This window comes from Phalaenopsis equestris, unplaced genomic scaffold, assembly GCF_001263595.1.
Source record: "Phalaenopsis equestris unplaced genomic scaffold, ASM126359v1 Scaffold000251, whole genome shotgun sequence".
NCBI classification, from domain to species: domain Eukaryota; kingdom Viridiplantae; phylum Streptophyta; class Magnoliopsida; order Asparagales; family Orchidaceae; genus Phalaenopsis; species Phalaenopsis equestris.
Window position 1 is genome coordinate 1,230,753 of NW_018164693.1, and position 15,093 is coordinate 1,245,845.

Below are 15,093 nucleotides of genomic sequence, written 5' to 3' on the forward strand. Positions count from 1 at the left end.
CAGTTATCCCGACCCAGTTATCTCTACCTTTTAGGATCACTCTACCTTCTTTTTGTTGAGCCCCTTTGAAACCCTGTCACTCCTTGACCTCGTTGATATCACCTTGACGGCCCGATGCCGATGAGCTGCCGCCCATTTGGGATACGACGATTTGTCCTCGGCTCTTTGGCCCGGACGTGCTTTGATGCATTGAGATATCCCCGTCAAGATGATTTAGGTTAGTCCGTGGGCCCCGTGTGCTGATTAGCCACTAACCATTTGGGATGTGAGAGACTTACTCTCTATCCGATAGCTTAGCGTGAGCTTTAAAGTATTGAGACTGTTCCCACACGGAATAACCTTTATTTGATTACCCATACCCCAGATCTATGATAATATGAAACGAAACTCCTTTTATCAAGAGTATTCTTGGGTATCCCCCAAGATGTAATTAACCAGTAGGAACACGTTCCTCTGGGAGTCCTCTTGACCCCGTAACAGGTACATACACCTGACTCTCTGGTTATGAGTAGTCTATGTAGATACTTCTTTCGCGGATATTGGTTTAAGGTGCCTCCGCTTGATCTTGTTTGGGCGGACATTCTTGACATATCCTTGCGAGGTTTATCGCACGTAGACCCTCCACGTTTTACTTTTTCTCTTGTTTGTCTCTTTGTCGTATGTGCCTTCTTATTTGATTCCTTTCCTCTTCGAATCATTTATATGGTTCAGGAGGGAGATTTATTCGAATGGGGGAAGTATATGACGATCGACAAGCTGACGACTCTTTTTAAAAATAGAAAAGAGAAAAATGAACGGAAACAATGGGAACTCTCAATTTGAAGTGGTTATATGAAGGAAGAAAGAAACTTTGCATTTAGAAAGCTGGCAATTTTTTTTTTAAGAAAACCTAGAATATGTTAGTGTGCTTCCAATTCCAAAGAAATAGTTGCTTTAGGACAAACTATTGATCATTTTGGGATTAACCACAAGAAGTATCATAGCTGTCCTGTGCTAGAACATTGGAGCAGCTTATGCACTTCGGTCGTGAATTCGCTCCGTTGGGTTAGTGCTGGTTCTAGATTTGACAAGTCTTAACCTAATAATTTAACTTGGTTCCGAGATCTGGAATTTGTTTGACCCAATTCTGAATTGCTCTGCGAATGTCTGAGCAAAATTCCATTTTAACTATTGAGGTTTGAGGCCCAGGATGAATGAAGTTTTGACAAGTCTTACCTAATAATTAAGAAATTTTTTTTAAATTTGCAGTGTTATATCTATCTGAATGGTGGCTTTGAAAAATTATATTGATACAAAGTTGATTGTGCATAAACTTACCTTAAAATGGATTTGTGATAAAATTAGAAATGATAAATTAATGGCTGATTATATTGATGTTTGAAGTATTATTTATCAAGAATTAGGTGAATGGAAAAGGACTTGGTCGATTTGGATATGTAACAACGGGTAAGATGCTCTAGATAGATGAGTTGGTAAAATTAATATTAAGGAATTAGGAGGTCGAATGGTTAAACTTGTGATACATGAAGATAATTATTCAAAATGATTTATGAAGCATAAGTTCAATACCTATGACAAAATTTAACATGAATAAATGACAATTGAAGATTCATCATGCCAAACATATAGCCGAGATAAGACTAATGATGATAAGACATTATAACAAACCAAAATTTATCGATTTTATTTCAATTTCAAATGACCAACTTAATGGATTGATGCTATTAAGTTTTGTATGTGCAAATTTGATATTCATTTACCTGACATTATTAACTGTGAATTACTGATGATTGCAGCTAATTCGAATGCCCAAAAGGTTAGCAGCGAGCTTCTTCGGATCTTTGTCACAGGTAAGATTGAAATCAATTTAGATAAAGTTCTTTTTAATATTTTATTTTGTAAAGCCTGTGTTGGTATTAAGTTTGTCACTGCAAATATTTTTTATTTCATCCATAGAGGCTGTCCAACGAGCTGCAATTATCACTGAAGCAGAGGGCAACCATAAAATTGAAGCCACCCATTTAGAGAGAATACTCCCACAACTGCTATTAGATTTCTGACCATGCTTAAAGATCTGCAGTAGTAAGTTGGCAGTCCTTCCGAATGTATTTTGTATCAGGACAATTTCCGAATTGGCCATTCACACCTCAATGAAAGTGCTAACTAGGAATGAGAGAACAAGTTGAAGAGAAATGATTTGTGTTCATTAGGAAAGTATTTAAGTTACAAATTCTAGGGATCGATTGTTCATCCTTTATTACATAAGCATCTTTTTTTTATAAAGGATTTGTTCTCATATCATTTAAATAAACGATAGTTATATGTATATATCTAGGGATTGCTGACTTTGGCCCCGTTTGGCGCTGCTGTTTTGCCGCTTCCTGTTTTGTAATGCCCATGAGGGAGCATTTGGGGAGCTTCGTTTCTGTCGCTTCTGAGAAAATTGTATTTGCTAGAATATGATTTTGAAAGGATAAATTTGTCTGAGCAGTAGTCAGTCCACAGACATGTTATATGACCAAACCTTTATTCTGAACCACTAGAATTTTCTTAAGAGGACAAGCTAGTACTTTATGTAACCTAGTTTTCCTCTGCTAGTTTCAAAAACTAGAAGCCTTGTTACTAGAGATGTGTGAGTAAGCCCGCTGAAAGATCATCTCCTGAAAATTTAAAAGATTATGGCCTCTTTTGAGAAAACTTTCATATTGTTTTTTTTTAAAATTTTTTTTCTTGCTATTTCAAAGTGTAATTCTTATTAAACATTAAAAAATTGTTTTTTTAACATGTTTTTATAAAAGTAAAAAATGTGATCAATTCAATTTTAATGTGCACCTATCTGTGATATAGTGATAGATATAATTTTTCATCGTGAGGTTGCGGGTTCGATTCACATATATCATCTTTGTTAGGTTCAAATTTTTAGAAAAAAATAGTTTAAGCCTCAGACTCCTCGCACCAGCCAACATCTCAATCTTATGGTATCTTGCAGGCTCCAAGCTTTTCAATTTAGGGTTTGTTTGGTTAAAACTTTTATTTGTTAAAAAATAGTGTATGATGTGAAATGTATTTATAGGAAAGCTTTATAGCCAAATCATTCAAATTTTTGTTTAAATTTTTTTTTTAAATGGTGATTATGATAATAAAGTTGATTCAAGTGAGGCTTTAAATTGCATCAATAAGTATATTGGTAAGCAGCGTCATTAAATCTTTAATGAAAATATCTATTTTCTTATTATGATTTTATCAAATCCTTATTTTAAACATATATGTAAATAAAAATGGCCAACTCTAATATTGAGAAGGTTTAATGGTTCAAAAGAAAGAAAGTATGACAAATGAGGGATCGTCGACAGAAGATTAGGCGGCAGTCAGATGCAGCTGTTCGAGCTAAGGTAAACAAAATCAAAGCCGATCAAGCTATGAAGACGATTGAATAACTCGAATTTGAACCCTCAAACTATAATGAGACATATAGACATCTAAGCCAACTATTACAAGAAAGTTGACTCAAGGAAAGATTAGTTCATCAATAATATCAACCATCCCACGGATGCTCATGAGGTTCCTCATGAGTGATTGAGAGTTAACTATACTATAAGAAGTATTAATAATCTTTTAGGCTCTTCTTGTGAGAATGAGCTACCTATAGGGTTACGTTGATTCATTAGTTTCCTGATAGCCTAATGTCGCTCAACCAATAGGAGTTCCTCTTGAAGGATTGAGGGTTGACAACTAGACTAGATCAATCGACCTGCGAAATCTAATCGATTGAATTCGGCCTGCCGACCCGAAGCTAATCAAACTCAGACGACCTGAGTCTGCCTTATCGAGCGGAAGCCTAATGAGCTCAATTGACCGAGCGGGAATGCAGAAGAGCTGTAGGCATATGTAAAATACTAAAAATATTTTATAATGACCTCATTAAAACAGAGACACAAATACACTTTCATGTAAGTAGAGAGTTCATTTTATGAGAAATGACTAAAAGATAAAACTTATTAATATTCATTACTTTGTACTGTTCTCTTCATCTCTTTCTCTCTCTCTTCTTCCTTTCTTATATTCTATTTCTTTGAATATTTCAACAATTTACAATAAAATTTTTGGTATATGATGAAATAATGCCATTATAAGTGCAATCTTAAAATAAAATAAAAAAATAATTTAATTATATCACTGAAAAAAATAGGTTGTTTAATTCACATATTTGATCGATTTTGCATAATTGTAATAAAATATATTAGAACAACGACAATTTTATTAATTGATCATGATTCATGCCCATAAACAACGTGCCAATTTAGCATTCGCTGCTCTCGCTGTTTCACGTTTTGTGAGGTAATTTACCTTATCTTGGTTGTCTTATTGTTCGGCAACTCCGAATGGACGATTCATGGACCCCACTTTGACCAATTATCCTTATCCACACTTGTACAAGATCATCGCCGTCAAATGTAATCAGCCGTCCTCCATACAATCTGATCGTTACTTCCTAGTACTGCCTCATGTGCTCACTCTTTGCGAAGGGAGGTCACACTGCAGAGAGAGCGAAATGGTGTTAATGTCTTCTGTGTTTCGGAGAAGAGTCCTTCAACTTCCACCATGCAGAAACCCTAAGCCTACAATTTCCCGGCGGTGGATGTCCTCGTCGCCGTCGCCGGAATCGCCGGAGGGGAAGAAAGGGATGAATATTGAGACGATATTGGTGGCGAACCGCGGGGAGATTGCGTGCAGGATCATGAGGACGGCTAGGAGGCTTGGCATCCGGACTGTTGCGGTATTTAGCGATGCCGATCGTGGCGCTCTTCATGTGGATTATGCCGACGAGGCCATACGAATTGGACCGGCTCCTGCACGCTCCAGCTATCTTAATGCATCGGCCATTATTGAGGCTGCCCATCGAACTGGAGCTCAGGTTATTGAACCTTTTCTTCTCTGGTTGCTTATTGCCATATATGCCTGCACTTGTTTTATTTTCTGTTCGGTGCTTCAAAATGTTTGCCTGCCTTACCTTTCATTAAGGAAGGCGGCATAGAAATTGGAAGGTTGAGGTGTTCAAGCACTTGAGGCTACAGAATGTTGAGAATGCGTATGCAGGATTTATGCAAAACACATTCCCTCACATACAGAGAATTTGTTAGAAGCAAAACCCAGGTTTTATTTTATTTTTTAATAGGTTGGATGGTGATTTCAGAGGTTTTTTATGTCCTTAGTAGTTCATAGCCAAGTTGATCCTGACGGAAGAAAAAAATTGAGTTAATGCGTGGTGATACACAGAAACTTATTCGATTAGAGAGAATGGGATACCACCTATTAAAGATAAGTTTGTTGAAAATATATTTTTATGATGGGGTGTTTACATACTTATCACCCAATTCCTATGTATTAACATAGCAAGCACATAAAATTCAATTTTTAAGTACACATGACCCGATTCCTGTGTTTTTGGCATAGGTTGCATGTTTTGTAAGTAAAAATTGAAGTGATTTTTCCTCTCAAATATGGTAATGAAGGTGTTGAGTGATGAAATCAAAACGAAACCAATGAGAATTGAGTGTGTCCTGGTTTGGGCAAGCTCAATTAATGGTTGATTTGGGATTTGAGGTGATAAATCAGTGGAGAATTGGTCCTAATGTTCTAAGGAAGAAGCTAGGAGTGAAATTGACAGGGCTTCACTAAGGGATCAATGGTGTGTCTTGAACCTGAGAATTTGAGCCTATTTTTGGGCTTGAGTAGGGGTAGTGGTGATGTTCCTATTGGCTTGTTGCATTTGCCATGGATTTCTGAGGTGGTGCTTAGTCACCCTCAAACATTCAACGGGGTTGTGCCAAGTTGATGGGGTCTCCAATGGGAAGGTGTCATGGTGGAATTCGGGTTAGAGCAACCTTGGGTCAAGGTGCCACGACAATAACCTAGCACATGTGCCCACTCCTTTTTGTTGTTGGGTTGGTTATGGGAATCGGTTGAAGAGGTTTTGAGTATGGACCAATGAGGAGCAAGGCATGTGGGAGGAAGTGAAGGCAAGGATTGGCTCAACTAAGTGAAGCTTCTAGAGTTGGCTTATGTGGGTTCACATGGGGCTTGGGTTGAATTTAAAATGGCGTGGCTTGGTAGCTGAAATATATTGGATAGGTTCAACATAAAGAGTGGCTCAAAAGCTATTAGATTGATTTATAAATGGTGGCTTGAAGTTGGCTTCATAATTGGTCTCAAATGGTTTGAATTTGCATTCAACTGAATTTGAATTTAATTTCAAAATAAGGAGTTTATCAAATATGAATTGTAGGTAGGATTTGATGTGTAGAGAGTGGCCAATTGGAGTGTTAAAAAAAAAAAAAAGTGTGGCATGAATGTGTTTAATAAATAAGAGATGTATGTGTGATTGCAAATTTGAATGCTTGTATTTTTACAATTATTTTTATTTTTTTATTAATAAAGTTAATTATTGGAAGGTTATAAAAATATCACTTTTTATATATATTAATATTCAATTCTGATGTATTAATTTTTATCTGTCATCATTTGTGAATTTATCAAATTTTATTTTGAAAATTTTAACTATTGTATTTATAGATTTTGAAAGATTTCTTTTATACTGATTTAAATTTCAATTGACTTATTAAGTTTTTTTTGACAAATTTCTTTCTTTCTCATTAAAAGAAATGAATGATTTTTTTTTTTTTAAATGGGTAACTATCGTTCTGATCTTTAAGAGTGCTTCATAATCAAAATGAGCTCCCTAAAAGTTAAGAGAAAGAGTTATTTAAAAGTGAGTGAAGGTGTGTGAAGTGTCTCGAAGCAAGAACCACCACAAGACCTAAATTTCTAAACTCAAAAGGTTTTCATGTGGCTTTTCAAACCTATAGAAACTCTACTTGAGTTTCAATTTATTAGTCTCAATCAACCCAACCGAAATTGAGGATTTAAAACCTAGTATATGAGACTACAAAGAGTCAAGAAATGATTCAATTTATAATTGAAGTGTTTCCCAACTCTAGTCCTTTAGGAGAGTCATTAGGAAAATCCTAAGTCTCGATCCTAAATTCCAGAGAGAAAGAGAGGATCCTCATAAAAATGAGGTCAACAGGTACCTTCAAGTACATTTTTGAGGATACCGTCAGATATGACAATAATCCTGTTATGACTCATAAAGAGTTAAAAATGATAAATACTTAAAATTGAAACGAGAATAAATAAATTTAAAGTGAAAGTTTAAAGTCTTATAAGGTAACGAATTATATTTTCTTTTGGCCATTCATGGATAGCATTGACATAATAATTTAATGTATATTAATATTATAATTGTATGCTAAATCATATTTATTGTTAAATTTGATTTTATCTTTCAGGAAAATAAAAATTGTAGGTTGATATGACTATTAGGAGAGACTTAGTTTACAAGAGGAATACTGCAACTGATAGGTACTAGTTTATGATGAGATTATAGTTTTTTTTATTGTTTACATATGTGTAGAGACACTTTGTACATTGGCTTGAGATGTCTATAAGCTGTTACTGTTTTTGGATGTTTCGATTTTATTTGTATTGTACTAGTGGATCATTGGAGTTTTGAGTATGATAACATGCGTTTAAATATAAATACTGTCGGTTCACAATTGTTAACTTGGTTAATTCCAAGTTATCAGACTGGGTCGTGCACTCTGAGAATAAATAAAAATGTTAAGGACGAGCAATTGCACGGGCAATCTTATAAGAAATCAAATGGTAGTGAATGAGATGAGCAAAATATTGAAACAAATAAGGGATGAGCGGCGGTGATTTAGTCCCTGACCTTATTTTAATCTTTTTTAAGTTTGTTTAGCCATCTTCAAAAGGTGTTTTAGGTGACCAATACATTAAATGTATCTTTTCCTTGTAGTGTCATGAATGATTTAACTAAGTAGGTGAGACTTCGCTTCCATGTATATAGGTATACTGGTTAGGGCAACTCTAGCTGCCTGCTGAGCTGCACATCTCAAAGTAGTGGGCCAATTACGTTTTATGCAAGAATTTCATGAAGTGGGAGTGGTCTTTCCCACATTACCTTGATCCTGTGGTATCGGAGAGCCGATCATGAGACTCACAAACCATTCATGCTCTTTCTCTTTTGTTTTATTTCCTTTTTTCTTATTTCCTTCTTTAGATTATTTCTTTTTGATTCTTACCTATTTATCTAGTTTCTAATTAGGTATTTGCTTTGAGGAGACTTATATATATGTTGTATTAGGGTTTGATTTTCAGTTTTGCTGTGTTGTATCTCTAGACAACGGTCAAAGTGGTGCTCCACCTGTATTTTGGTCTCCAAGTGGCATTTAGCCTTTCTTTACCCTTCCCTATCCTTTCCCGCATCAACTCCCTTCACCCTCACCACTTCTCACTTGCAGACACTACCCGAAAAACAGAAAACCTGCTGTTTTCCCCTGTTTTCCTTGCTGCCGCCACCCTGAACAGCACCTCCAAAACTTTTTTTGCTGCTTGTTCGCTAGCCAATCCTCTTGCCACCCACCCTGAGGTCCAAATTCCTAGCTAGTACTACCTCCACCTTAGAATCGACCCTAGTTCGGGTGTCGTGCTGTTGTTTTGTTGCAATTTCAGATTTCCACTGTTGTTTGTTGTAATTTCAGTAATAATATTGCTTTCCCCTTGCTTGTTTGTTAAAGTCCAGTGTCATGCCATTTTACTGTTTTTTCATGTTCACATTTCATTCTGCAGGCTATACACCCTGGCTATGGTTTTTTGTCTGAGAGTGCTGATTTTGCTCAGCTTTGTGAAGCTGAAGATCTTAACTTTATAGGGCCTCCAGCGTCTGCCATCAGAGAAATGGGTGACAAGAGGTTTTAATTCTTATTTCATGACATATGATATTTTTTTGTCTTTCCTAATTTCATTAATTTGTTCTGATGAGGTTGCTACACAATATTATTTCACTTTTCATGCCATCTCACTGTCAGCGCATCAAAGCGAATCATGGGTGCTGCTGGTGTACCACTTGTGCCTGGTTATCATGGTGACCAACAGGATATTGATTTTTTAAAAGCCGAAGCTGAAAAAATTGGATATCCCATTTTAATAAAGCCTACACATGGCGGAGGAGGAAAGGTATGACTTTAAAAACACCGTTTTAAAAGAAAAATGAGGGATGCCCCTGAAAAAAACAAACTTGCATCCCAGTCATTGTATGCTGTATATAATTAAAGTTGAGGATCTTGCAACTATACAAGTTCTCATGATTTCTTTTGCTAGAATGAATATGCTTATATTTTCTTTCATCATCTCAAAATTTCATATGCACCATTGTTTAGAAGTATGAAGACATTTTTTTCTGGTCATAAATTATGTTTTGGGATATTTATATGAGTTCCATTAAAGTATTTCTTGTTTACGAAACTACCACCCAAAATTTTATGTATTTACACATGATTAACCAAATTATTGAAAATTTAACATATAGTTGAGAATAAAAGCTGATAGATTTGTGGTGCACTTCATGATTTAGGTCCTATTATTATTAATTGAAGTATCTGGATGGTAGTTTTGTAAATAAAAAAGATTTCATATACATGTAATTTCCCCCTTTATTTTGTTTAATGAGCTTTCTCTCTTCTTCATTCTCAGTTCATTTGCTATACAATATGAAGGCGCCAGTTTCCACCTGTAGGATAGGATTCATGAAAGGTATTAGAACAAAGAGCAAACTATAACGAATGACTTCAAGAGATGATTAAACTTGGACACATTAATTTTGCATTGCAAAATCTACCCTAGTGTCAGTCTTCATCTTTATGCGCAACATATATGTTTTGGATGACTTGTTTAGGCGTTATAAGGTTGTATGATGCTAAGAACTTCAAAAATTATAAAATATGAATCCGTATTATTTAAAGATACCCAAAATTTGCCAATTAAGGTCGGCATCTTGAAAGCTTTTCTGGACATTGAATTGGAAGGACATGCTTATGGTTTATAGGATTAGCTGGTATTCAAGTTGGGGCTAAATGGTGGTGATGCAAGCGAAAATAAATAGAAGTATTTTCTGTAGTATAAATCATTCACATTAAATAACCTACATAATTTTAGAAACATATATTTAAATGACTATGGAAATATTTTATGTACATAAGATTTAACTAGGATTTACGAAATATAATATTTTATCATAGTTTTCCAAATTAAACTAAATCAATATAAACTAAAAATTGAAATTGTGTTTTACTAACTCATAGGTTGTGAACAAGCTGATTTTGTCTTGATTCGGGGTTTGGCTTGATGGGTTGGAACATGGATCAATATCGAATCGTGGCTCAATTCAAATGATAAAAAAATATATCGATTTTGATCTAGCTCTTTTTGATTTTGAGCTAGTTTGAATGGAGCAGCTTAATCAAAATTTGCCTCAAAATTGAAACGAGTTGGATCTTTTTGTTTGAGCCAGCTTGAAATTAATGTTTACAAATTAATTGCGAAGGATTCAAAAAGTGAGAATTGACTATACAACACAAAGTGATAATTTAAATATAATGCGAGGAAGTTAAGACAACGTTTTTGTTCTAAATTGAGAAAAAATTACAATTAGATGTACATTACACTCATGACCTGAAATTTTTTGCATTGTAATGATCATTATTTGATGGAATAAGCTCGTGCTAGTTTTGTAATGCATGCCTGCAGACAATATTTTTCTTTTATTCTTAATTTTACAGTTTGTCGGTGTTCTTTTCAGGGAATGAGAATAGTTCGAAGTCCAGGTGAATTTGCTGATTCTTTTTTGAGTGCACAACGTGAGGCTGCTGCTTCTTTTGGAGTAAGTACAATTTTGATTGAGAAGTACATCACTCAACCCAGGCATGTAGAAGTTCAGGTAACATTTGTGGAAATCTTAAAGTTCCTATGTTTTCAAACGGACATGAACTTTGATAGTCTCATTGGTGATATGCCATATCAGCTTTCATGCCATTAAATGCTATGATGATCCCTTTGATTCTTTTGAATGCAGGAAATTATCAGAATAGGATTATATCCAAACTCTGCAAAAATATAATATACTAAAAAAAGAAATAGAATATTTAATTAATCATATCGTCAATGTTGAGTATGAAGTTAGCTCATATAGACATCTTCAATTTTATGTGTGTGTGAGAACTTCTCTGTGGAGAGTTGAGCTAAATGTATTCATCGAGTAGAATCCTTGTCTTGCTAAGAAAATGAAAAAGAGAAGATGAATCACAAAGCAATTACTTCAGTAACTTTTTGTTTGATAAATGAGGTTTTTAAAATATATTTGATCCAAGTAGCACAAATGATATATAGAAACAACAACAAAAGCAACAACAGACCTTTATTCTAGTGAGTGGGGTTAGCTACATGATTCCTTTTTCTCCATTGTATTTTATTGAGAGTCATATTTTCATTTAATCCTAATAAATAAGATCATTTTTTATAAAACATGCTCAATTTTTTTTAGGTCTACTTCTACATTTTTTAACATAATTCCAATCTAAAATATCTACTATTATAACTGGATCATCAAATGCTTGGCGTTTAATGTAATCGAATCATCTAAGACAATTCTCTCTAATTTTGTCCGCCACTAGAGCTGCACCAATCCTTTCACAGATATACAACTCTTTCACGAATATATTCGTTTCACATTTTGTATCTAAGTGTAAAGCCGCTGATCCACCAAAGCATTCTTATCTCAACAACACTTAACTTGGTTTTGCTTCTCTTTTATAGAACAACATTCTGCGCCATAAAACATAGCAGGTCTCACCGCCATCTTATAAAATTTTCTGTTTAAGCCTAAAGGGTACTTTTCTATCACACAATAGGCTCGATGCATTCCTCCACTTCAACCATCCAATCTGAATTTTACCAATAACATCCCCATCTATATCACCATCACTGTGAACAATAGACTTGAGATATCTAAAAAGTTCACTCCTTTAAATGATTTGAACACCCATTGATACAACCACTAGATCTACTACTACTAAAATCATATTCCATGTATTCAGTTTCAGATCAACTCAACTAAAGGTTTTAGGCTCTAAAGTTAACCTCTATAATTCAAGTTTTTCCTGAACTCTTTCTCTAGCCTTATCCATAAGCAGGATGTCATAAGCAAAAAAACATACACCAAGGTACCTCTTGTAAATATCCAGTAAAAGCATCCATAATTAAAACAAAAGAATATGGGTTTAAAGCTGATCCCATGATGTAATTCAACTGAGATAATAAAATACTTAGTTAATTGTCATTCTGTTCGAACACAAGCTACAACTCTAGTATACATATCTTTAATGACTTGAATATAGGTTATATCAACACCTTTCTTTTCTAGAACTCTTCAAAGAATTTCTCTTGGAACATTGCCATAATTTTTTTCTGCATCAACAAAAATCATATGTAGATCCTCTGTACTTCTACTTCAAACCTCTCAATAAATCTATTGCTTCCATAGTAGATTTGCCCGACATAAATCCAAATTGATTTTGAGAAATCTTTGTATCATGGATGAACCTATGTTCAATTACTCTCTCCCATAGTTTTAATGTATGACACATTAACTTAATTTCACTATAATTTGCAGACTCTCGTGCTTCATATTTATTCTTAAAAACATAGACTAAACTGCTCTTCTTTCACTCTTTAGACATCTTTTTAGTTTTTAAAACAATATTAATAAGTTTAGTAAATCAAGCAATTTCCAAGCTTTCTAAATATGTTCACTCTTGTTTTGGGATATCATCAAGTCTTACAGATGTTCACTCTTCATTTTCTTTAAATCCTCCTAACTTCTTTTTTACTAACGCAATAGTAAAAATAAAAATAAATTATTATTATTAAGGATATTTAAATTATTATAGTCGTTCATATTCAAAATTTTCATTGAGAAGTTTATCAAAATATGATTACTTAAATTCTCACTTAAAATGATATTATATTCTTTACAATCTCAACGATTTCTTTTTATTAGATTCATTCTTATAAGTGATAATATGTTTGTATTTTTTTAAAATAAAATATTAACAATAACAAAATGATAAGTTAAAATAAAATCCATTATAACTACTTTTTTTATTAGTCACTCCAAAATCGTAGCCACCATGAATATTTTTAAAATCTTACACCACTCTACTAACATGTCTATTTAACAAGCGGATGTAGGAGTGCCACTGAATAGTAGGTAACAATTGGCCGGAGGTAGTTGCGGTGCTCGGAGGGGTTGCTGGACGACAACTTGCAGTAGGAGTTGGTAGGAATGTGGCTGGATAACAAATGATTGGAGCAAAAGGGCGGTGCAAGGATGATCAGGGGGTGTGCAGGTAGGATGATAGCAAGTGAGGGGAATAAGCGGGGAATTATGTGGAGGTAATCACCACCTTAGTGAAAGATACGACCGGAGCACCACCCGTCCTCGGATAAGCCCTAACAAGGGAAAAAACACCAACGATAGAAAAGTCTGAAACAAAAATCAAACCCTAAACAGAGAAAATAAAATATATATAGTAGTAGATAACTAGGAAAGGAGGGGAGAGAGAGAGAGATCCCTTTTCTATTTTTTTTTCTTCCTCTTTTATACATAAGAGAAGAAATCTATAAAATAATCAAGTAGTACATTTTGCAGTGTATGATGCCTCTATCCGATATCCCGATGAAAACAATGTGATGTAAATGTCAGTGTATTACCGACTGATGCTAGATATTGCCGATGAATATCATGTATTGCCGATACTGTAGCCACCTGATACCTGAGTGAAAAGATAGAATCCCAAATGTCAGACAATACCATTAAATAAGAAATTGTCGGATGTTCTTGGTGGTCTTTATGGCCTCTTTTGATAGCTGCCCTAGCTTAGGCGAGCTAGGTTACTCTTTCAAGGGAAAATGAGAGCGATTAGATTGGCAGGCAGGTAGGCTCGGTTCAACAATTTCAATATTTGTGTTCAGTTCAACCACTTTTGGTGGATTTTATTCGGCCACTTCAGCGGGGGGTTCAATTTGGCCGCTTCAACAGGTGGGCTCGGTTCAGCCACTTTAGTGGGTGGGCTTGTTTTAATGAGAGACAATTTCAGTGAAAACTTTTGTGTACCCATTTTTGTGTACACGCCTGCAAAATCCTCAATCATTAATAGATTCTTTTACACTATCTTGAAACCCTAGGTAGCTCGCTATCTAGAAACCTCAGATCGCTATTGGTTGGGAGCTAAGCATCACTAATGGGGCAAGTGGATGAAATCAGTTTGGAAGCAATAGGGTGGAATGATGGTAGACTAAGTAAGAGCTTTTGAAGAATTACATAAAAAATTATCAGCTTTTGAAGAATTACATAAAAAATTATCACCCTTGCAGCACAGAAGATGAATAAATAAAGGATTCGGAAAGCTTAAAATAAGATTCACAGAAATTAAAAAAAGAATTTAGTAAAGCGGACCTTCAATTGCCTAGGTAAAGCTAATGATGATAATTCTTGGATCACTTGTTTTCTTTGGAATATGGAGAAAGTGTGTTTTGATAAATTATGCGCTTTTTGTTTTTCACATTTAGTTCATTTAGCTCAATACTCTAGGCTTTATGATCCATATTGGTGTTTTTAACAATAGATATATTTTATTTATATAAAGGTTTTTGGAGACAAGCATGGAAATGTCATCCATTTATATGAGAGAGACTGCAGTGTGCAACGAAGGCATCAGAAAATAATTGAAGAGGCACCTGCGGTATGGTTCATGTCTTTTGTACTGCTGTTATTGTTCTTATGTTTGTAATAGCTTTTTATCTCAATTGTTGCAGCCAAAGGTAGCCAATGAGTTCCGCTCTCATCTAGGCGAAGCTGCTGTTGCTGCTGCCAAGGTTAGGTGATTCTTAATTCAATAATTTTTATCAATCATACTTCCAATTGATTTGAATTGATATAAGGGTTTTCTTATCTTCTAAAAAGAGAACTTTTCCTTGCATCATGAGGTCTTGTTTTATTGGCCACCATGTTCCATTTCTACTATTTTGTGCAGGCGTAATTGGAGCAAGTTTTGCCGCCTTTTTCTTTGTTTTAATCGGCTGCTTTGTACTCAATTCTAATTCATTATTATTTTG

At 34.7% G+C, this 15,093-nt stretch overlaps 2 protein-coding genes across 8 annotated transcripts in view; both read left to right on the plus strand.

Moving 5' to 3' along the window:
- LOC110024240 (centromere protein X) overlaps positions 1-2,672 on the plus strand; it is a 23,045-nt gene extending 20,373 nt beyond the window's left edge. For 2 of the 5 annotated variants that reach the window (XM_020724094.1, XM_020724092.1), the window contains 2 exons: positions 1,797-1,850; positions 1,959-2,281. In XM_020724094.1, the coding sequence (XP_020579753.1) occupies positions 1,797-1,850; positions 1,959-2,060 (156 nt within the window). In that variant the 3' untranslated portion in view covers positions 2,061-2,281. Of the gene's footprint in view, positions 1-1,796; positions 1,851-1,956; positions 2,282-2,335 lie in introns of those variants that run through there. The other 3 variants (XM_020724096.1, XM_020724095.1, XM_020724093.1) reach the window with 2 other exon arrangements.
- Positions 2,673-4,479: 1,807 nt separating this feature from the next.
- The window catches only part of LOC110024193 (methylcrotonoyl-CoA carboxylase subunit alpha, mitochondrial), a 32,192-nt gene continuing 21,578 nt past the window's right edge, over positions 4,480-15,093 (plus strand). For all 3 annotated transcript variants that reach the window (XM_020724009.1, XM_020724008.1, XM_020724010.1), the window contains exons 1-6: positions 4,480-4,915; positions 8,713-8,834; positions 8,952-9,099; positions 10,721-10,858; positions 14,625-14,720; positions 14,794-14,853. In XM_020724009.1, coding sequence (XP_020579668.1) covers positions 4,553-4,915; positions 8,713-8,834; positions 8,952-9,099; positions 10,721-10,858; positions 14,625-14,720; positions 14,794-14,853 — 927 coding nt within the window. In that variant the 5' untranslated portion in view covers positions 4,480-4,552. The remainder of the gene's footprint in view (positions 4,916-8,712; positions 8,835-8,951; positions 9,100-10,720; positions 10,859-14,624; positions 14,721-14,793; positions 14,854-15,093) is intronic.